Raw genomic sequence first — 22068 nt, forward strand, 5'->3', positions numbered from 1 at the left:
TTCCAGCATCTGCAAAATCTCTTGTGCCTTTAAAAATTACGATGGTCTGAAGACCACAAGCGAAATGCACGTCTGACATCAATGTCCTGATGAAGGGTCTTGGCCCAAAACGACATTCCTCTGCAGATGCTATCTGATCTGCTGAGCTCCTCCAGCATTTTGTGTTTGTTACATCTGATATCAATGCAAGGGACTGGAAGCACCCAAGATGACAATTTCAATATCAAAGCAACTGATACCCAATTCGCGAAGGAAAAAGAACATCAATTGAAATTATAAACGCAGTTAAACGTCGTCTGAGGCAAAGTGCCTAATACCTGTTGAGGAAGATGCTGCTGACGTCGTCGTGACTTATGGGCGGCTTCTTTGAGCTGGCAGCCATCCTCAGGGGCCGCAGGAAACAGTTGATGAGGACGTAGAGCTGCTGTACGTATTCAGCCTCTGCCTCGACCATATTGAAGACTATCTGATTCCGTTTCCTCATGCTCTCTGCGTGCGGGGAGCAGATGTAATCCTGAACAATCGTCTTCCATTTTCTTCGACACAGCCAGCCTCTCATGAAACTCTGAACCTATAAGTTACAATGGTAAAGGAACAAAACAGAAGTATTGTTCATAAACGTTCACCTACACAGATTATTTCCCTGGCAGCACAGACTGATACAGTGGCTTTATTTCACAGTGACTAATTATACATTTGTATCATCCCTGACTGGTGCTTTGGCACTGCTACAGACGTAACATTATCCTGATTTTGTAACTCAAAGCGTGAAGTGTGGAATTGGTGAAATCTCTTGTAATTGAATCAGAATCAGAATCACATTTAATACAACTGGCACATGTCGTGACATTTGTTAACTTTGTGACAGCAGCACAATGCAATACATGATAATATATTTTTTAAAAACTGTGACTTACAGTAAAGATATGTATATATATATAGTAATGGTTAAATTAAATAAGTAGAGCAAAAACAGAAATTAAAAAGTAGTGAGGTAGTGTTCAAGGGTTCAATGTCCATTTAGAAATCCAATAGAAGAGGGGAAGAAGCTGTTCCTGAATCATTGAGTGAGAGCCTTCAGGCTTCTGTACCTCCTCCCTGGTGGTAACAATGAGAAGAGGGCATGCCCTGGGTGGTGAGAGTCCTTAATGATGGACACTGTCTCGTTGAGGCACCGTTCCTTGAAGATGCAACAAACACAAAATGCTGGAGGAACTCAGCAGATCAGATAGCATTTGCAGAAGAATGACGTTTCAGGCCAAGACCCTTCATCAGGACATTGATGTCAGACGTGCATTTCCATTGTGGTCTTCAAACCACTAGGGTTAGCACAACACCTTACAGTACCAGTGATATGGGTTCAATTCCCCCCACTGCCAATAAGAAATTTGAATGTTCTTCCTATGGGTTTCCTTCTTTACAGCTTTACAGGACCTTGTTCAGGCTCCACCTGGAGTACTTGGAGTACAGGCATTGATCATGTGTTATTAGTCAGAGGCTTTTTCCCAGGGCTGAAATGGCTAACGCGACACAGCGCAGTTTTAAGGTGCTTGGAAGTAGGTACAGAGAAGATGTCAGGGGTAAGTTTTTGACCCAGAGAGTGATGAGTGCGTGGAATGGGCTGCCAGCGACGGTGGTGGAGGCGGATATGATATGGTCTTTTAATAGACTCCTGGACAGTTATATGGAACTCAAAAAAATAGAGGGCTATGGGTAACCTGAGGTAATTTCTAAGTAAGTACAGGTTCGGCAGAGCTTTGTGAGCCGAAGGGCCTGTATTGTGCTGTAGGCTTTCTATGTTTCTGTGTACTGGATACTACGGAGGCTGGTGCCCATGATGGAGCTGACTAATTTTACAGCTTACTTCGATCCTGTGCAGTAGCCCCACCGCCCGTACCAGACCGTGATACAGCCAGCTTTGTGATGCTTTCATTAACAACTTTCCTCTCAATGCAAAGACACTGTCAGCAGGAAATTTTAACGATTATATTTTCTGCATGTTGCAGGATTTACAAGGGGCGCCACGGTACCGTAGAGACACTATTACAACTCTGGGCGTCAGTCCTGGGAGCTTGGAGTTCAATCCTGGCATCCCCAGTAAGGAGCCTCAGTACTCCAATGGAATGCAAGGTTTTCCTCCTGGGTCTCCAGTTTCCATCCACAGTCAAAAGACGTACCGCGTAGTTTAATTGGTGACTGTAAATTGATCTGTGATTTGGTTAGGGTTAAATCAGGGTTGTCGGGGATTGCTGAGCAGCATAGCTCAAAGGGCCAAAGCGCCCTTTCCTCGCCATATCTCGAGATAAATAACGGAAGGAAATAAACTTCAAGGAACTCTGCACTTTCTCCCCATAATAATTTCAGTCAGAGTAAACAGGCACCAGACACAACGTGGAAATAGGGAACAGGCAACAATCAAGTCTCTTTACTTGTTGACAACAGCAGAGCAAAGTTTCTTTAAAAGAAATTAAAGCCACAGAATTATAATGAGATGATGGAGGCCATTCTGCCCACCACTGGGCTCTGGCCCTTTGACCCAACTGGTCCATGTCAACAAAGATTCCTTTCTACGTAAACCCAAGGTACTTGATCAACCACTTCTTCTGGCAGCATATTACATATACCGACCTCCCTCTGGGTGAAACTTGCCCTTCAGGTGTCCGTTAAAGCCCTCCCCTCTTGAACAACACATTTCATATGTTATGAGAGAGTGATAATAAACCTGATTCTGATTTACTTCAGGATCAGGTTTATTCAGTTCTGGTGCAGGGTTTCATCTGGAAAGCTTCTGCTGTCCTTTCTCTCCATTGAGAGGCTGGTTAAATGGGCAAACACTTTCACTCAGAGTTATCTTGTAGCTTTTGGCCAAAGCTTTAGTTTGTGCCCCTGACCCTTTTGTTGCAGCTAGGCATTGATTAGGCCACATTTGGAGCGTTGTGAGCAGTTTTGGGCCCTGTATCTAAGAAAGGATGTGCTGGCATTGGAGAGGGTCCAGAGGAGGTTCATAAGAATGATCCCAGGAATGAAAGGGTTGGCAAATGAGGACCATTTGATGACTCTGGGCGTGTACTTGCTGCAGTTTAGAAGAATGAGAGAGGGAATTGCAATAAAACTTATCAAATATTGAAAGGCCAAGACAGAGTGGATATGGAGAAGATGTTTCCCATGGTGGTAGAGTCTAGGACCGGAGAGCAGAGCCTCAGAAAACAAGGATGTCCCTTTAGAACAGAGATGAGGAGGAATTCCATTAACCACGGTGTGGTGAATCTGTGGAATTCATTGCCACAGATGGTTGTGGAGGCCAAGTCATTGAGTAAATTTAAAGCGTAGGTTGATAGGTTTTTGATTAGTCAGGGCGGCAACGGTTAGAAAAAGAAGGCAGGAGAATGGGATTGAGATGGATAATAAATCAGCCATGATGGAATGACAGAGCAGACTCGATGGGCCAAATGGCCTAATTCTGCTCCTGTCTTCTGGTCTTAATCACCCACCAATGCGAACAGATCCATCTGTTTCCCTCGACTACAGCAGTTGTGATCCTGTACTCTCTGATTAAACCTTCTAACAAGCTGCTTTGCCTCAAAGAACAACTCAGATTCTCCAATTTAACCTTATAGCTGAATGTTCTACTTTTCCCTGAATATACAGGGAATAGAGCAAAGTACATCAGAGCCACAGAACAATACAGCAAGGGAAGAGGCCCTTCGGCCCAACAGTCCATGCTGACCACAGTGCCCACCCAGCTGGTCCCAGTTTTCGGTGTTTGCCCCATATCCCTCCAAGCCCTGTTTCCCCATCTACCTGTTCAAGTGCTTCTTAAATAATATTATTGTACCTGCCTCAACCACTTCCTCTGACTGCTCGTTCCATATTCCCACACTGCCCATGTGAAAATTTTGCCCCTCAGATCCCTTTTCAATTTTTCACCTCTCACCCTAAATCTATACACCTTGCTTTGGTCTCCCCCCACCCTCCCTTACAGGGAAAACTAACCACCCAGCTTATCTATGCCTGTCATAATTTTAATTAGCTCTATAAGGCTGATCCTCATTCCCCCACATTCAAAGGAACAAAGACCCAGCCTGGTCAATCTCTCCCTACAACTCAGGCCCTGTTCTCCTGGCAACATCCTTGTAAATCTGTTCTACACTCTTCTCAGTTTAACCACGTCTTATCTATAACAGGGTGACCAAAAACTGTACAGTATACTCCAAGTGCAGTCTCGCCAGTGACTTATACAATTGCAATGTAATGTCCCAGTGCCTCAACTCAAGTGTTCTGACTGATGTAGGCCAGAACGCCATCTACCTGTGATACTGCTTTCAATAAACTATGTACTTGTACTCCTAGGTCCCACTGTTCCACTACATAGATTTACCATCCACAAAATAAGTCCTGCACTGGCTTGACTTTTATTATTGATATAGATCATGGCAACACAGTACAGGCCCTTCGGCCCACAAAATTGTGCTGACCTTTTAACTTACCCTAAGATCGATCTAACCATTCCCTCCCGCATAGTTCTCCTTTTTTCTACCATCCATGTGCCTATCTAAGAGGTTGTTAAATGTCCCTAGTGTATCTGCCTCTACCACCACCCCTGGCAAGGTGTTCCACACACCCACCTCCACGTGTAAAAAGCCTACCTCTGACATCCCCACTATGCTTTCCTCCAATCATCTTACAATGCTTCCCCCTTGTATATATGATAATATATGAAACCTATTTTACGACACGGTCCCTATAATTATGCTGTGGATTCATGTACAAAAGCTTGACGGATTTTATGTTATTTGTTTAGAGATAGAGTATGGTAACTGGCTCTTCCGGCCCTACAGGCCCACGCCTCCCAATTATATCCATGTGACCAACTAACCGTACACCTATTTTAAAGGAACCAATTTCAAGGACCTTGCCCATTAGGTTTAACGATGCAGGATGCAGTGTGGATATTACTGAAGTGTAATATTAATAAAATGCATCTGTACAATTTAATCCACTAGATGGAGCTCTAGCCAATCGAGTGAAGAATTTCAGGTCACTGCAGAGCTCGCTTGCATTTGTCAGGGAAAGCAATCTTATCTCGCGCCTGAAGAAACCAGATTAGTTGCAACAAACAAATGAAACGAAAATGCTGTTGACAGAAAGATCAATGGAAACTAAGTTGTGCAAAGAACACAAGGAGGTGGCAACAAGACATAGGCAAGCTAAATGAGAAGGCAAAGATCAGGTAGATGGATTATAGTAGGGAAGTAGTATATTGTTCATTTCAGAAAGAGAAAATTTAAAGAAAGATAATATTTGAACAACCAGAGGTTGTAGAACTCTGAGGTCTGTTCATTCCCTTTCATAGATGCAGCTGTGGAGTTTTAGGGTGTCCAGGGAGGGGTAGCACCCCTGGTGGAGGAGCTTGTGTCCATTCTGGGGTAGTTCGCTCACCTTTTGTCCCCACCAGACACTCAGCTGTCAGCTGTCACCTGTGGCCTCAAGTAGCTGGTGCATGCGACGGCGGCCACACCCTGATACACAGCTTCGACAGACGGGCTAAACCAAGTGAGGGTGGCGGGCAGGTCTCAGAGCCCCAGTGACCTAGGGACATGTCTGTCCTAGCATGCCAAGTCGGCTCCGGCAGACTGGGCGGATGAGATCCAATGGCCAGGAAGGCGGCTCAGTAACGCTCAGGGCGTGACAAGGCACAGAAGACGTCGTGGTCATCCACTGCAACAAGGAAGGCCCCAGTTTGTGATGCTTGTTTGTACCACTGGACCTAAACTTCTGAGATCGAGAGAGTGGGACTGTGCCAGTGCAATGGCTTTTCCACTTTTAAACCTCTCCCGCACAGGTTTCTGATATGATGGACAACCACCAGAACGTGCTGCTGGCCTTTCAGAGTTCCCCCAGCATTTTGTGTGTGTTGCTCTGGATTTCCAGCATCTGCAGAACCTCTTCTGTTTAAATGTGGATCAGATATCTCCTCTTAACTGAGAGGAGAGGTCGTTTTATTTTCTCTCTGAGGGCTGTGAACCTTCTGAACTCTCTTTGTTAAAGGTCAGTGGAAGCAGTGATGTTGAATATTTTTAAGGTAGTTAGGTTATTAATAAGAAAGGTTGAGTGAGGGATGGTAGGAAGGAGGTGTTATTGTAACAATCTGACCAGCCAGGAGCTTACTGAGTGATGGTGCAGACCTGCCCTTGTTAATTTAAATATGCATATGCCTGTGAAGTCATTTCAAAATTCCAGATTCAGGTTTATTTATTACGTGTACATTGAAACATACAGTGAAATGGGTTGTCTGTGTTGACACCCAGCCCGAGGAGCACTGGGGGCAGTCCACAAGTGTCACCTCACAGTCTGGTGCCAACGTACCACGCCCAGCATGTTCAGCAGAACAACACCAAACAGAACGAGCAACAAAACAACAACAGCAAAACAAGCCCCGCTCCTCCCAGCCACCCACCCACCCACACATACACACAGCTCATACAGTCCTTTTAGCCGGCCGGTGGCATGGTGACATCCGCACCAGACTTCCAGCCAAGCGGCCCCGGGTTCAGATCCGGCCGGCTCGTTACGCATGGCCATCCCAGCTGGGTAGAGTGTCGAGCTAGCAACTCGGCCTCGTAACAGACAAAATGCTAAAGGAACAGCTAGGCTTGACGCCCGATGCCCAATGAGGCACAAAGAGGAACAAGAACAACACGGTCCTTCAACCCCAGGGCTGGACTCCAGTGGATTTTACAATGCGATTGTGTTCGAATTCTACTGGCACATCAGCACACTTTCTGCTTCTTCCAGTGTTTCACCATGTTTATAGCTGATACACATTTTTACAGACACAGCCCAGAAGGCAGCAATGCCAAACAACTTCTGTAGAAAAATTTGCCAAGAACAATCATGGTCACGGACCACAATTGCCCAAAATATACGGCACAGCACATAGTGAATGAACACACTTCATGCTGAAGGACCTTGTACGTTTGGAAATAGAAATTAGCCATGAAGCATATTTGCATCAACGTTCTAACCAAATGAGGAACTTGATGTATAAGCAGAGAAAGCTTTCTTAAAGTAGAGCCGAAAAGATTGGCTTTTGAATGGTCCATTTATCCAGTTACAGTGGGGTAACATTGTACAACTGTTCAAAGAATTGGATCTCTTAAATGGAGCCGGGAGGGACTCAGACATTGACCATGTCTTAGATATTCAGGGTGAGAATCTCTTCATATTCGTGGCGGACCCCCTGAAAAAGGGAAAGCAAAGATCTCCGCACTTTGTTGCTGGTGGAAAAGTCTAAGCAACTAGTAGGCACCATCCCAGTGCTGGCATGAGTCAAGCCTTGGGCTGGATTGGCAGGGAAGCGATGGAACTTCCACATGGAAATGCCGATCCTGAACTTGCTTGAGCCAATCCTTGAGCTGGATTTGGCCAGGAAGTAATGGAAGTTCCACACTGAACTTCTGACCTTCCCTCCCACCAGTGCCAGAAACCTTGAGATTTCCACTCAAGCTGTAGGAATGAGAACATTCTGAATTCCTTGGTGGTGGCTTCATGACCACACTTGTCCATGGCCATCTCCCAGCACTTACATTCCCATCAAACAACCAACTGCAGCCTGGGACACACACAGTTTTCCTCCATTATCTTCAGAATTATGGTGAGTATTGGCACCTCTTTAAGTTTTGCTGCCTTTATTTGAAAGCTTTTGAAATATTTTTAAGTATTTGATCTTAATACACTCAGTGGCCACATTATTAGCTACCTCCTGTACCTAATAAAGTGACCACTAACTGGATGGTTGTGGTCTTCTGCTGTTGCAGTCTATCCAATTCAAGATTTGATGTTTTGTTCATTCAGAGATGTTCTTCTGCACACTACTGTTGTAAAACATGGTTATTTGAGTTACTGTCACCTTCCTGTTAATTTGAACTAGCCTGGCCATTCTCCTCTGGCCTCCCTCATTAACAATGTGTTTTCGCCCACAGAACTGCCACCCACTGTATGTTTTTTGTTTATTTCACCATTCTCTGTAAACTCTGGAGACTGTTGTGCGTGCAAATCCAAGGAGATCAGCAGTTTCTGAGATACTCAGACCACCCCATCTGTCACTAACAATCATTCCACTGTCAAAGTCAGTTAGGTCACATTTCTTCCTCATTCTGATGTTTGGTCTGAACAATAACTGAACCTCTTGACCATGTCTGCATGCTTTTATGCATGGAGTTTGCATTAAGAAGCAGGTGTTCAGGTGTGTCTAACAAAGAGGCCACTGAGTGTATGTAAAGTAATTTTTATTAGTTTGATTTGTGTTGAATATATTTGAATGCATTATCACTTGTTAGCCTCAATAGCTGGCAAAAGAATTTAGATTATTCACCAGTTAAACATCGATGGGAAAAGTACCCAGTCTTCTCTACATCAGGATTATGCATGGAAAGACATGATGTAGACGGGACAAGGGAGATCCCATTGTTATCTTAAGAACTCAGAACATAGAACTATACAGAGCCTTCAGTCCACTGTGTTGTCCCACAAAGGGTTTTATAGAACTGCAACATTACCTCTTGAACTCAATCCCCCACCTAATGAAAGCCAACACACCATATGCCTTCATATCCACCCTATCAACTGCATGGCAACTTTGAGGGATCTATAAACATGAACCCCCAAGATCCCTCTCTCCTCCACACTGCTAAGAAACCTGCCACTAACCATTTACTCTATGTTCAAATTCAACCTTCCAAAGTGAAGCACTTCACACTTTTGCAGGTTGGACTCAATAGGACACTTCTCGGCCCAGCTCCAGCTGCTGACAATGTCACACCTTTAACAACCTTCTACAGTATCTACAACACCACCAGTCTCTGTGTCAGTAGGATCCTGGCTAGTCTGATTGTTACTGCCACTGCATTTTCCTACCTTTGCAATGAGCTTTTCAGGCCAGAGAGTGTTGGGCTCCAAGGATTTTTTAGAGCACCTGAATTGGTTAATTGTTGTTTAACAAGAGTTATTAATCATTTTGAGTTCCTAGTGGTTTTCTCAAGTGACTCGCTCTTTATAATTCAGTCTCCTGGTGCTTTCTGTTTAAGCTTGTTAAGTTTATTTTGATAAATTCAGGTATTCCGTGTTACTTGGATTATTTAAGTAGACGCCTGATTAGCACTAATTGTGGGGTCCTAGTTTTGAGAATGTTACTTCTCCCAGAATCATCCAACTGAGCCACTGCTGTTATTTTTGAATTATTATATATAAACAGTCATTACCACTCTATATCAGTCTGTCTTTCCTCTGCACTTGGGTTCCCATATTGCCAACGCACTTCGTGATAACCTTCCTTCACTCCGCCAGCAGATGACGTGTATTTTTTGAGGTGATTGAGTTGTAGTGATATTGTTCTTCTGGTTTTAACAGAAATCTATGCAATAGTAACTTTATTCAATATTATATCACCTTTTTAATCTTTTTAATATCCGGGTCTTCTTCCTCAGGATATCCTTGGTATGGCCGCATCCGTTCCTTAGTCTTTTTCACAGCAACAATCTTAGAAACAAAAGAGAAATAATCATAATAACAGAGGGCATGATAAACTCACAAGCTGACTTGATCAGATTGACACTGACTGTTTTGTTCATTATAACTGTAATTTCTCAAAAGATCTGAAAACCGTACTTATCACGCATTATTATTGCTTATTCACCCCCACACTTAGACTAGAACAAAGCTCTTTTACTATTAAAATAACACAGTTAGCTAACATTGGGATTAAAGAGCATTTTATGCATTGCTAAAGCACAAAATGCTGGATGAACTCAGCAGGTCAGGCAGTGTCTACAGAGGGAGATGGACCGTCAACATTTCAGGATGAGACATTTCACCTGGATTGCAAAGAAAGAGAGGAGGCAGCCAGTAAAATTCAGTGGAGAGGTGGAGTACGAGCCGGTGAGTGGGGCCAAGCGAGGGGGTTAATAGGCAGCTGAGGGAAGGGAAGAGTGGGAAATGATGTAAAAAGCTGGGAGATGATAGGTGGAATTGACAAAGGGCTGAAGAAGATGGAATCTGATAGGAGCGGACAGCGGCCCATGGAAAAAAAAGGAAGAAAGTGAGGAGGGGAACTCAAGGGAGGAATGTGTAGGTGATGGGCAGATCGAGAGGGTGGGGAGGGGAGAGAGAAGGGGTGATAGGGCTGGTGAGATGAGGAATAAACAGCTGTAGATACCTGTAAGAAAATGAATCTCACTGTATACATGGTAATGTATATGTACTGTAATCATAAATTTTTACTGATTACCAAGAGATTGGGAAACCAATCAATATTCATGCCATATACAGCATCCAGCTATCACCCGCCAGATCTTGCTCATCTCTTCATGTTGGCTCACTCCCCAGCTGCTTTCCAGTCCTGATGATGTGTCTCAAATTGAATCGTCAAATGTTTATTCCCCTCCATAGATACTGCCTGACCTGTTGAGTTCCTCCAGCGTTTTGTGTGTGTTGCTCTGGATTTCCAACATCTGCAAAATCTGGTGTGAGATCTTACGCACTGTGAAAATTGTTTTAATAAAAAGTGAGCAATCCATCATCTTCAGTAAAGGCTATATCCTTGTAAGCAGAACAAGTGCTACACATGCCCTTACACTTCCTCCCTTACCACCATTCAGGGCCCCAGACAGTCCTTCCAGGTGAGGTGACACTTCACCTGTGAGTCGGCTGGGCTGATATACTGCGTCCGGTGCTCCCGATGTGGCCTTCTATATATTGGCGAGACCTGACGCAGACTGGGATACCGCTTTGCTGAACACCTACGCTCTGTCCGCCAGAGAAAGCAGGATCTCCCAGTGGCCACACATTTTAATTCCACATCCCATTCCCATTCTGACATGTCTATCCATGGTCTCCTCTATTGTAAAGATGAAGCCACACTCAGGTTGGAGGAACATCACTTTATATTCCGTCTGGGTAGCCTCCAACCTGATGGCATGAACATTCACTTCTCAAACTTCTGCTAATGCCCCACCTCCCCCTCGTACCCCATCCGTTATTTATTTATGTACACACATTCTTTCTCTCACTCTCCTTTTTCTCCCTCTGCCCCTCTGACTATACCCCTTGCCCATCCTCTGGGGTACCCCCCCCGCCAGTTTTCCTTCTCCCTAGGCCTCCTGTCCCATGATCCTCTCATATCCCTTTTGCCAATCATCTGTCCAGCTCTTGGCTCCATCCCTCCCCCTCCTGTCTTCTCCTATCATTTTGGATCTCCCCCTCCCCCTCCCACTTTCAAATCTCTTACTAGCTCTTCTTCCAGTTAGTCCTTACGAAGGGTCTCGGCCTGAAACGTCGACTGTACCTCTTCCTAGAGATGCTGCCTGGTCTGCTGCGTTCACCAGCAACTTTGATGTGTGTTGGTTGAATAAAACATTATTGTTCTTTTAGTTATCCATAAACTTTGCCAGGGCCACTTATCTGTGCCAAGCTCTAACTATCCTCAACTAGATGACAGTCAGATGCCATCTTCAATTACAGCGTCCTTTTGCTAACAAATTGATGAGGGAGGACTTCTCGGTTCCACACGCCAATACCAATATAGGAATGATGATATGATTTCAAGACTGGGTGTATATAACTTGGAAATTACTGCTATGTATCCACTTTCCTTCTTTTCACACTTGGAGTATTGGGTGCAGTTTTGGTTACCCTATTATAGGTCACACATTGAGAGGGTGCAGAAGAGATTAGCAGGGATGCTTCCTGGACAAAAGGGCCTGAGTTATAGGGAGAAGTTGGCCACACTAGATCTTTATTCTCTAGAGCACTGGAGAATGAGGGTGACCTCATAGAAGTATATAAAATACTGAGGGGTATGGAAACAATCATAGGTTTTCCCCAGAGTTGGAGAATCCAAGGTGAGAGGGCACACATATAAGGTGTGGAGAGATCAAAGAGACCTGAGAGGTAATTTCTTTACACAGAGGGTACTGAGTACCTGGAATGAGCTGCTAGAGAAAGTGGTCAAGGCAGGTACAACTGCAACATTTAAGAGGCATTTGAGTAGGTACATGGAGGGGAAAGGGTAGTAGGGTTAAGGGCCGAATGCAGGCATCTGGAACGAGTAGGGAGGGTGGTCAGCACAGACCAACTGGGCCGAAGGGCCTGTACTCCATGACTCTGTGAAATGGTCGGTTTGCCAAACGGTATCAAATACATTGGTGAGATTAGCAACACTACATGAAAAATACTTTTGTTTTTATTAAATAGCTGGCCTGCATCAGCCAGCTTTTTCACACAGAGGATGATGAGTATAGAGAAGTTTATAAAATGATGAGGGGTAAGGATATGGGTGGGCACTCATAGCTTTTCCGCAGGCTTGGGGAGTCTAAAGTGAGAGGGCACAGATACAAAATAGGTGGAGAGATTGAAGGAACCTGAACTTTGAACCTATGCTTGATTTTGAGAAAAGATGGGGTTCATTTGCTCATTATTATCATTTGAGTTAATTGATAGATTTCCTCCACGATCTAATACTTTTTTTTTCTTGCTGGCAGTTTGATGTTTATCTTTAGAAGCTTTTTGTATGACGTATGGCTCCGGGGTTGAACACCTAATGCGGTTCCCCCCCCCCCCCCACTTTTTCTTGCTTAGTAGGGTTTTCTTTTTATCACCAAAATTTTTTCAATCTTTAAAATTATGTTTTTTTCTTGAGCCATTGTAAGTGTTGCTTACTTTGATGTACTCGTGTTAATTTTGGATGATAATAATAAAAAGATTTGAAAAGAAAAAAGAAGAAAAGAACCTGAGAGGTGATTTCTTCACACAGAGGGTGGTGAGTACTTGCAATGAGAGCTGCCAGAGGAAGTGACTTAGGCAGAGGCAACGGTACCTTTAAGAAGCATTTGTTTGGGTACATGGAGGGGTGGGGCTTAGACTGTTATGGGCTGAATGCAGAAAATTGGGTCTAGCAGGTGGACACTATGGTCAGCCTGACTTGAAGGCCCGAAAGGCCTGCAACCATACTATGTTGCTCTATGTCTCTTTGTGAACTGTCTGATCCATCTGAAATTGATCAAATTCAACAAATGTTTCATGGATGGAGGTGGCACAGTGGTGTAGCAGTTAGCGTAACCCCAGTACAGCAGTAGCTGTAAGATCAGAGTTCAATTCCCACCACTGTCTGTAAGGAATCTGTACGTCCTCCCCTTTACTACACTGGTAAGTAAGTTGTGGGCATTCTATTTTGGCACTGGAAGCCTGGTGACACTTGCAGGCTGCCCGTTACAATCCTCACTGGTTTGATTTGACGCAAATGATGCATTTTACATTATGTTTCAATGTACATGTAACAAATAAAACTAATATTATTCTTTTTTTTTTGATGAAATATAGAAGTGCAGGAGGGCCTCTGTGATATGTGTGCTGTGAGACAGAGGTGTTACTTGAAGCTGAATTTATGCCGTTACTCGGTGTTAGAATGTTTAGATAGATTAGCTTAAATATTAACTTTATTTGTCTCATGGTTATCGAACCACACAGTGAAATGTGTCATTTGTGTTAACAAACAACATAGTCAGAGGATGTGCTGGGGGCAGCCCACAAGTGTCCCTATGCTTCTGACGCCAACATAGCATGCCCACAACTCGCTAACTCTAACTCTGATGCCTTTGGACAATGGGAAGAAACTGAATCACCCAGAGGAAGCCCACGCAGACACGGGGAGAACGCGCTAACTCTTTTCAGATAGCGATGGTAACTGCACACCAGTCACCGGCCCTGTAAGGCACTGCACTAACCACCATGCTACCGTGTATCCTGGTCTACGTTACTGTGCCACCAGTGGATAGCGGAGGATAAGGGAGAAGTGAACGAGAGGCTACAACAGAGGCTGATACACATGTCTGAAACTCTGCAAAGAGACTGACTGGAAAAAGGGATGTACTTCTGAACTTAACTTACATCTATCTCTATGAACAATGGCATCAATTAATGAAAATTTGTTATGGTAGGAGCATTTAAATTCAATGACTTCACTCGAACGTCTAACCAGCATGGCTAGTTCTGATGCATAACTCTGTAACCAATGCAAATATCATTAGAATTTTCTAAACATACTGTTTGTGTTGCACATCATCAATATTTTCATCTTATCAATCCCATTTTCCATAGCAGCTGAAAATAGTGTATAATATTTCCAAGTTTAAGAACCCAAGCATACAATTTGAATTGCAAAATCTATACTGTCCTTTTAACAACTGACCTCCAATTGATTTTTGGACTTTACCATTACTGTTTACCCAGATTACTGTCAGGATTCTAAACAAATTATTAATTCCAAGATTCATTGCTTCCATTCCTTCTAATGTTCAGAGTCAATCTTTCAACATAAGAGCAGCCCACTTACATTGTAATACATCCAGCAAAGAGCATAGACCACAACAGCACAGTCCATGATGTTGTGTTGACATTTTCTCTCTCTCTCTCTTCCACTTTCAGTCTTTCTCTCTCTCTCCCTCTCACACACAGAGTCTGCTGATCCTCGAGTCAGGTGCACTCGAATAAGCTTCACTTCGGAATGCAACATCACAACAGCGGTCTGTTGGTCTCCCCTTCACTGTGGAAAGGGTGAAACCTCTCTCTCTGTCCCTTGTTAGTCAGAGAGAGAGCCTGTGGCATGTCAGATTGTTGGGTGAACAATAGTTTTTGTTGGACTGCAGATCATGGTCTCTCTTTGGGGACTTTGCTGTTGCTTGCATGGTGGGTAGTTGGCGCTGAAGCTGCCTGCTCGAACAAGTGGGGAGAGGGAGAGGGTTGATACTTTGCTGCTACTTGTGCATAGGAGGGGGTGGGGGGCACTGTTTTCCTACCATTCATTCTTTGTGGTTTTTATCTGTTTTGTGGATGTCTTTGAAGAGTAAGAATTTCAGGTCGTATACTGTGTACACGCTCTGATATAAAATGGAACCATTGAATGCCCATTAAATGTCTTCCCTGTTTTCCTTGTTCTGTTGATAATTATTGAGTCTGTTCATGTGCCCTCATTTATTTGATTATTGACATTTATTCATGTGACTGTTCTGCTAATTGTTGATTGCTGTTTGCTCTATTGTCTTGTAAATTGTTGGTTGCTATTATGTTGTCTGTTATGGCGTTTTCCTGTGTTTTAAGCTTGGCACTGAACCACAATCAGTTCTGGTATGTTTCACACACTGGTAATAAAGTGATTCTGATTCTGATCAAAGACCTGCCTCCACACATGATCATCTTCTCAGTCTTGGATCTTTTCGAATTTCTGCACAATTCCTACCTGTTTGTAACCTGGTAATTGCGTGATCTCTGCTGTAACAGACCTCAGCTTTGCTTTTCCAAATGTAAAGGAGAGCCAAATGAATCAAACTCTTAGCCCGGACATTTGCTGAATATTCAGTTGAACCCAACCCACTCTCCAAGCCATTACTGGAATGGTTTAACAATGTCACAAATACTGAGGTCAAAGTTCAAAGTAAATTTATTATCAAAGTTACCTTATCATATGTTAACAAGTACTACCTTGAGATTCATTTTCTTGCAGTCATTTACAGGAAAAATAAAGTAGTACAATAGAACTTATATTTTTTTAAAAAACTATACACAAGCAAAATGTGACAAACAACCAAAGTACAAAAGAAGACAAACTCTGCAAATTTTTTTTTTAAAATGAGCTGTAAAGAGTCCTTAAAAGCGCACCTGTGGGTTGTGGAATTAGTTCAGAATTGTGATTAGTGAAATTATCCATGCCAGTTCAGGACCCTGATGGTTGTAAGGTAATAATTATTCCTGTACCTGGTGGTAAGGGACCTGGGGCTCCTGTACCTCCTGCCTGATGGTAGTGGTGAGAAAAGAGAATGGCCGGGATGAGGTGCTTTGATGATGGATGTGCTCAATGGTGGGGAGGGGTTTGCCTGTGATGGTCTGGGCTGTATCCATCACTTTCTATAGTGCTAGTCCATGAGTTATAGCAGTCATGTAGTAAAGTTGCTGTCTCTGTCACACAGTAAATCAGAATAAAGCAAAATGGAGGAGGAAAAATAACCCTCCATCTATATTTTCATTTCTAGCCATCCATCAGAAATTGATATAATATGTTAAATTGTTCAGACCACTGACCTCAGCCTTCAATCTCTCAATTTCAGTGTCTTGATCTTCAAGTTGCTGTCGGAGTTGGTGGGCTGCAATTTTCTCTGTTTCCGCGATCTGAACCAAGTGTATGTACTTCTGCATCAGAATCTCTCGCTCAATTAAAATATCGCAGTAACTAGGAGAAAACAGGAAGAATGAATGAATGCAAGGCGCCTTGGGAAACGAGCTTCACTCAGCTGGATCTGGTGATATTGATCCAGGACCTCTTCGGAAACCAAGACTGAGGCACAGAGCAGTGTGGTTACGGCCATTTCATTAAATGCTACAAGAACAAAGAAAGAGGGGGGCAAAGAAAAAGAAGTCATGGTCATCTCATACTCAGACAAGAGAAAACACTCCAGGTTAGCCTATAAAATAGCCAGATTCAAGTGGTGTGGCACCTGCTGCAGAAAAACTGAGAATTTCTAGAAAATACAGACTACTATAATGACAAGAAAGTTTTCTGAACAATTATACGTACTGTATATAGGTGATGCTGGGTGGCAGGGTGGAGATACATCTCTATAAAGGAAATGGAAGGCAGTAAGGTGCTCCTTCCCTCCACTAGCCTGCGGGTCACCCTTGGGCAAGGTGTAGCACCTGCTGAGACCCCCACCCCTACTCGATCAGGGTCACATGAAGCCATGAGAGCAAGTGGTGGATGGTTGTACGAGCAGCTGGTGCATATCACAAGTCCTGGTTATGTGACCACTGACGCCAGGCAGACATTATCTGAAGAGTATTGACAATGGCTGGGGTCACCCGTCTTGTAAAGACACTGCCCAGAAGAAGACAATGGCAAACCACTTCTGTAGAAAATTTGCCAAGTACAATCACAGTCACAGAAAGACCATGATCACCCACGTCATACGACATAGCACATAACGAATGAACGAATGATTATGTTAAAAAATAAAAGCAATCATAAGAAAGTTAAACTACAAGAAAAATAATAATTGTACCACCTAATCAAGCTTTACCAAGAGGGATTTCATGCAGGTCGGCAGCAGTTATTTAAAAAGGGAGCTTCGAGAGGGTTAGTCCATTGTACGTGGCCTATCAGCAGCTATAACCGGAACACCAATCATGAGTTAAATAGCAGGGAAGGTTCAGGCATAAAAGGGGGACACCTCCTAGCGGAGCGGCCATCAAAGGAATGGTCATGGATGGAGTGATCTGAGGCAGAGTGGTACGGCTTCGGTGATAATGGGTGGAGGCGAGGTAAGTTACCTGTGAGGAATAGAAAGAGGAAGTATGTCTGTGAGGCCGGTGTTCTGTACGGGGTGTCAGGTGTGGGAAGTCTGGGAGACTCTCAGCCTCCTGGACGGCCACATCTGCACCAGATGTGTCAAGCTGCAGCTCCTTAGGGACCGGGTTAGGGAAATGGAGGTGCAGCTCAATGACCTTTGTCTGGTCAGGGAGAGTGAGGAGGTGATAGAGAGGAGCTATAGGCAAGTAGTCACACCGGGGCCTCGGGAGACAGATAAGTGGGTAACGGTGAGGAGAGAGAAGGGCAAGAGTCAGGTACTAGAGAGTACCCCTGTGGCTGCCCCTCTTAACAATAAGTACTCCAGTTTGAGTAGTGTTGGGGGGACAGCCTACCTGGGGGAAGCGACAGTGGCCGCGCCTCTGGCACAGAGTCTGGCCCTGTGGCTCAGAAGGGTATGGAAAGGAAGAAGGCAGCAGTAATAGGGGACTCTATAGTTAGGGGGTCAGACAGGCGATGCTGTGGATGCAGGAAAGAAACAAGGATGGTAGTTTGCCTCCCATGTTTCTGATTGCATCCACGTTATCCTGAAGTGGGAAGTTGATCGGCTAGAGGTCGTGGTACATGTTGGTACCAACAAAATGGGTAGGAAAAGGGAGGAGGTACTGAAAACAGACTACAGGGAGTTAGGAAGAAAGTTGAGAAGCAGGACCTCAAAGGTAGTAATCTTGGAATTACTGCCTGTGCCTCATGACAGGGAGTATAGGAATAGAGTGAGGTGGAGGATAAATGTGTGGCTGAGGGATTGGAGCAGGGGGCAGGGATTCAGATTTCTGGATCATTGGGACCTCTTTTGGGGCAGGTGTGACCTGTACAAAAAGGACGGGTTGCACCTGAATCTGAGGGGGACCAGTATCCTGGCGGGAAGGTTTCCTAAGGCTGTTGGGGAGAGTTTAAACTAGAATTGCTTGGGGATGGGAACCGAACTGAAGAGACAGAGGAAGGGGCAGTTGATTCACATATAGAGAAAGCTTGGAGACAGTGCAAGAGGGAAGATAGGCAGGTGATAGAGAAGGGATACGCTCAGACCGATGGTTTGAGATGTGTCTATTTTAATGCAAGAAACGTCATGAACAGAGCTTAGAGCGTGGATCAATACTTGGAGCTAAGATGTTGTGGCCATTACAGAGACTTGGATGGCTCAGGGGCAAGAATCTTTACTTAGAGTGCCAGGCTTTAGATGTTTCAGAAAGGACAGGGAGGGAGGCAAAAGAGGTGGCGTCATGGCACTGCTAATCAGAGATAGTGTCGAGGCTGCAGAAAGGGAGGAAGTCATGAAGAGATTGTCTACTGAGTCTCTGTGCGTGGAAGTTAGAAACAGGAAGGGGTCAATATCTCTACTGGGTGTTTTTTATAGACCACAGAGACATTGAGGAGCAGATAGGGAGACAAATTCTGGAAAGGTGTAATAACAACAAGGTTGTTGTGGTGGGAGATTTTATTTTCCCAAATATTGATTGGCATCTCCCTAGAGCAAGGGATTTAGATGGGGTGGAGTTTGTTAGGTGTGTTCACGAAGGTTTCCTAACACAATATGTAGATAAGCTTACAAGAGGAGAGGCTGTACTTGATCTGGTATTGGGAAATGAACCTGGTCAGATGTCAGGTCTCTCAGTGGGAGAGCATTTTGGAGATAGTGATCACAATTTTATCTCCTTTACCATAGCATTGGAGAGAGATAGGAACAGACAAGTTAGGAAAGCGTTTAATTGGAGTAAGGGGAAATATGAAGCTACTTGGCAGGAACTTGGAAGCATAATTTGGGAACAGATGGTCTCAGGGAAATGTATGGCAGAAATGTGGCAAATGTTCAGGGAATATAGGCTCTGCATAGGTACGTTCCAATGAGACAGGGAAAAGATGGTAGGGTACACGAGCCATGGTGTACAAAGGCTGTTGAAAGTCTAGTCAAGAAAAAAAGAAAGCTTACAAAAGGTTCAAAAAAACAAGGTAATGATAGAGATCTAGAAGATTATACAGTTAGCAGGAAGGAGTTTAAGAATGAAATTAGAAGAGCCAGAAAGGGCCATGAGAAGGCCTGGCGAGCAGGATTAAAGAAAACCCCAAGGCATTCTACAAGTAAATGAAGAGCAAGAGGATAAGGTGTGAGAGAATAGGATCAATCAAGTGTGACAGTGGAAAAATGTGTATCTAACCGGAGGAGATAGCTGAGGTACTTAATGAATACTTTGCTTCAGTACTCACTACAGAAAAAGATCTTGGTGATTGTAGGGATGACTTACAGCATATTGAAAAGCTTGAGCATATAGATATTAAGAAAGAGGATATGTTGGAGCTTCAGGAAAGCCTCAAGTTGGATACGTCTCAGAGACCAGATGAGATGTACCCCAGGCTACTGTGGGAGGCAAGAGAGGAGATTGCTGAGCCTCTGGCAATGATCTTTGCATCATCAATGGGGATGGGGGAGGTTCGGCAGGATTGGAGGGTTGCCGATGTTGTTTACTTATTCAAGAAGTGGAGTAGAGATAGCCCAGGTAATTATAGACCAGTGAGTCTTACTTCAGTGGTAGGTATGGTGATGGAAAAGATCCTGAGAGGCAGGATTTACAAACATTTGGAGAGGCATAATATGATTAGGAATAGTCAGCATGACTTTATCAAAGGGATGTCATGCCTTACAAGCCTGATGGAATTTTTTGAGGATGTGACTAAACACATTGATGAAGGTAGAGCCGTAGATGTAGTGTATATGGATTTCAGCAAGGCATTTGATAAGGTACCCCATGCAAGGCTTATTGAGAAAGTAAGGCGGCATGGGATCCAAGGGGACCTTGCTTTGTGAATCCAGAACTGGCTTGCCCACAGAAGGCAAAGAAGTCATATTCTGCATGGAGGTCGGTGACCAGTGGTGTGCCTCAGGGATCTGTTCTGGGGCCCCTTCTCTTCGTGATTTTTATAAATGACCAGGATGAGGAAGTGGAGGGATGGGTTAGTAAATTTGCTGATGTCACAAAGGTTGGGGGTGTTGTGGATAGTGTGGAGGGCTGCCAGAGCTTACAGCGGGACATCGATAGGATGCAAAACTGGACTGAGAAGTGGCAGATGGAGTTCAACCCAGTTAAGTGTGAAGTGGTTCATTTTGGTAGGTCAAATATGATGGCAGAATATAGCATTAATGGTAAGACTCTTGGCAGTGTGGAGGATCAGAGGGATCTTGGGGTCCGAGTCCATAGGACACTCAAAGCTGCTGCGCACGTTGACTTTATGGTTCAGAAGGCCTTCATCAACCATGGGACTAAGTTCAAGAACCTAGAGGTAATGTCACAGCTATAAAGGAACCTGGTCAGACCCCACTTGGAGTACTGTGCTCAGTTCTGGTCACCTCACTACAGGAAGGATGTAGAAACTGTAGAAAGGGTGCAGAGGAGATTTACAAGGATGTTGCCTGGATTGGGGAACATACCTTACGAGAATAGGTTGAGTAAACTTGGCCTTTTCTCCTTGGAGTGATGGAGGATGAGAGGTGACCTGACAGAGGTGTATAAAATGATGAGAGGCATTGATTGTGTGAATAGTCAGAGGCTTTTTCCCAGGGCTGAAATGGCTGACACAAGAGGGCACAGTTTTAAGGTGCTTGGAAGTAAGTACAGAGAAGACGTCAGGGTTAAGTTTTTTACGCAGAGAGTGGCGAGTGTGTGGAATGGGCTGCCGGCAATCATGGTGGAGGCGGATACGATAGGGTCTTCTAAGAGACTCCTGGATAGGTACGTGGAGCTTAGAAAAATAGAGGGCTATGGGTAACCTTAGGAAATTTCTAAAGTAAGGACATGTTCGGCACAGCACTGTGGGCCGAAGGGCCTGTATTGCGCTGTAGGTTTTCTGTGTTTCTATGGTAATCCAACAACCCATGGCCTACTGTGCAGAAAGTGAACTGGGCTTTGAAACATTAAACCACAAATAGCTGAAAGAAAACTGCTTTGCATTACCCCGTGCTCTCATGCATCCAAGAACTGGCATTTACTAAATCTAAACTTTGGAATAGCACTGAAACAAAAGCAAAAATATACAACAAAATTAACTCTCTCCTTAAAACCACAAGATAGCCTGCAGACATTATAAATCCTGAGCAGCGCACACAAAATTCCTCCAGCACTTTGTTTGTGTCCCTATCCATAAAAAAAGATAGATTTTATGTCACAGATATGGTTTCTGTCCTAGAAAGGTGTTAGACACAAAACCTGGACCATTATTGCATTTTGTATCAAGTTTCAAGTTGGAAACGAAGCCACAGAGTACTACAGCACAGAAACAGGCCTTTTGGCCCATCTAGTCCATGCCAGATGGTTATTCAGCCTAATCCCATCAACCCACACCTGGACCATAATCCTCTATTCTCCTTCTATCTATATACCTATCCAAACTTCTCCTGATCATTGCAATCGAAGCCACATCCACCACTTCCGCTGGCAGCTCGATCCACACTCCCACCACCCTCTGAATGAAGAAGCTCCCCTCAGGTTTCACTTTTCACCCTTAAGCATGACCTGTAGTTCTAGTCTCACCCAACCTCAGTGGAAATATCCTGCTTGTATTTACCCTGTGTATACCCCTCATAATTTAACATACCTCTATCAAATCTCCCCTCATTCTCCTACACTCTAGGGAGTAATGCCCTAACCTATTCAATCTTTTCCTACAAC

The 22068-nt window shown here is 44.1% G+C and overlaps 1 protein-coding gene across 2 annotated transcripts in view; it reads right to left on the bottom strand.

Moving 5' to 3' along the window:
- The window catches only part of LOC134357231 (ras-specific guanine nucleotide-releasing factor 2-like), a 172025-nt gene that overhangs the window by 100728 nt on the left and 49229 nt on the right, over positions 1–22068 (bottom strand). For both annotated transcript variants that reach the window (XM_063068554.1, XM_063068555.1), the window contains 3 exons: positions 16129–16276; positions 9448–9537; positions 318–571 (listed from right to left, as the gene is read on the bottom strand). In XM_063068554.1, coding sequence (XP_062924624.1) covers positions 318–571; positions 9448–9537; positions 16129–16276 — 492 coding nt within the window. The remainder of the gene's footprint in view (positions 1–317; positions 572–9447; positions 9538–16128; positions 16277–22068) is intronic.

The sequence above is a fragment of the Mobula hypostoma genome, chromosome 16 (assembly GCF_963921235.1).
Source record: "Mobula hypostoma chromosome 16, sMobHyp1.1, whole genome shotgun sequence".
In the NCBI taxonomy this organism is placed as follows: Eukaryota; Metazoa; Chordata; class Chondrichthyes; order Myliobatiformes; family Myliobatidae; genus Mobula; species Mobula hypostoma.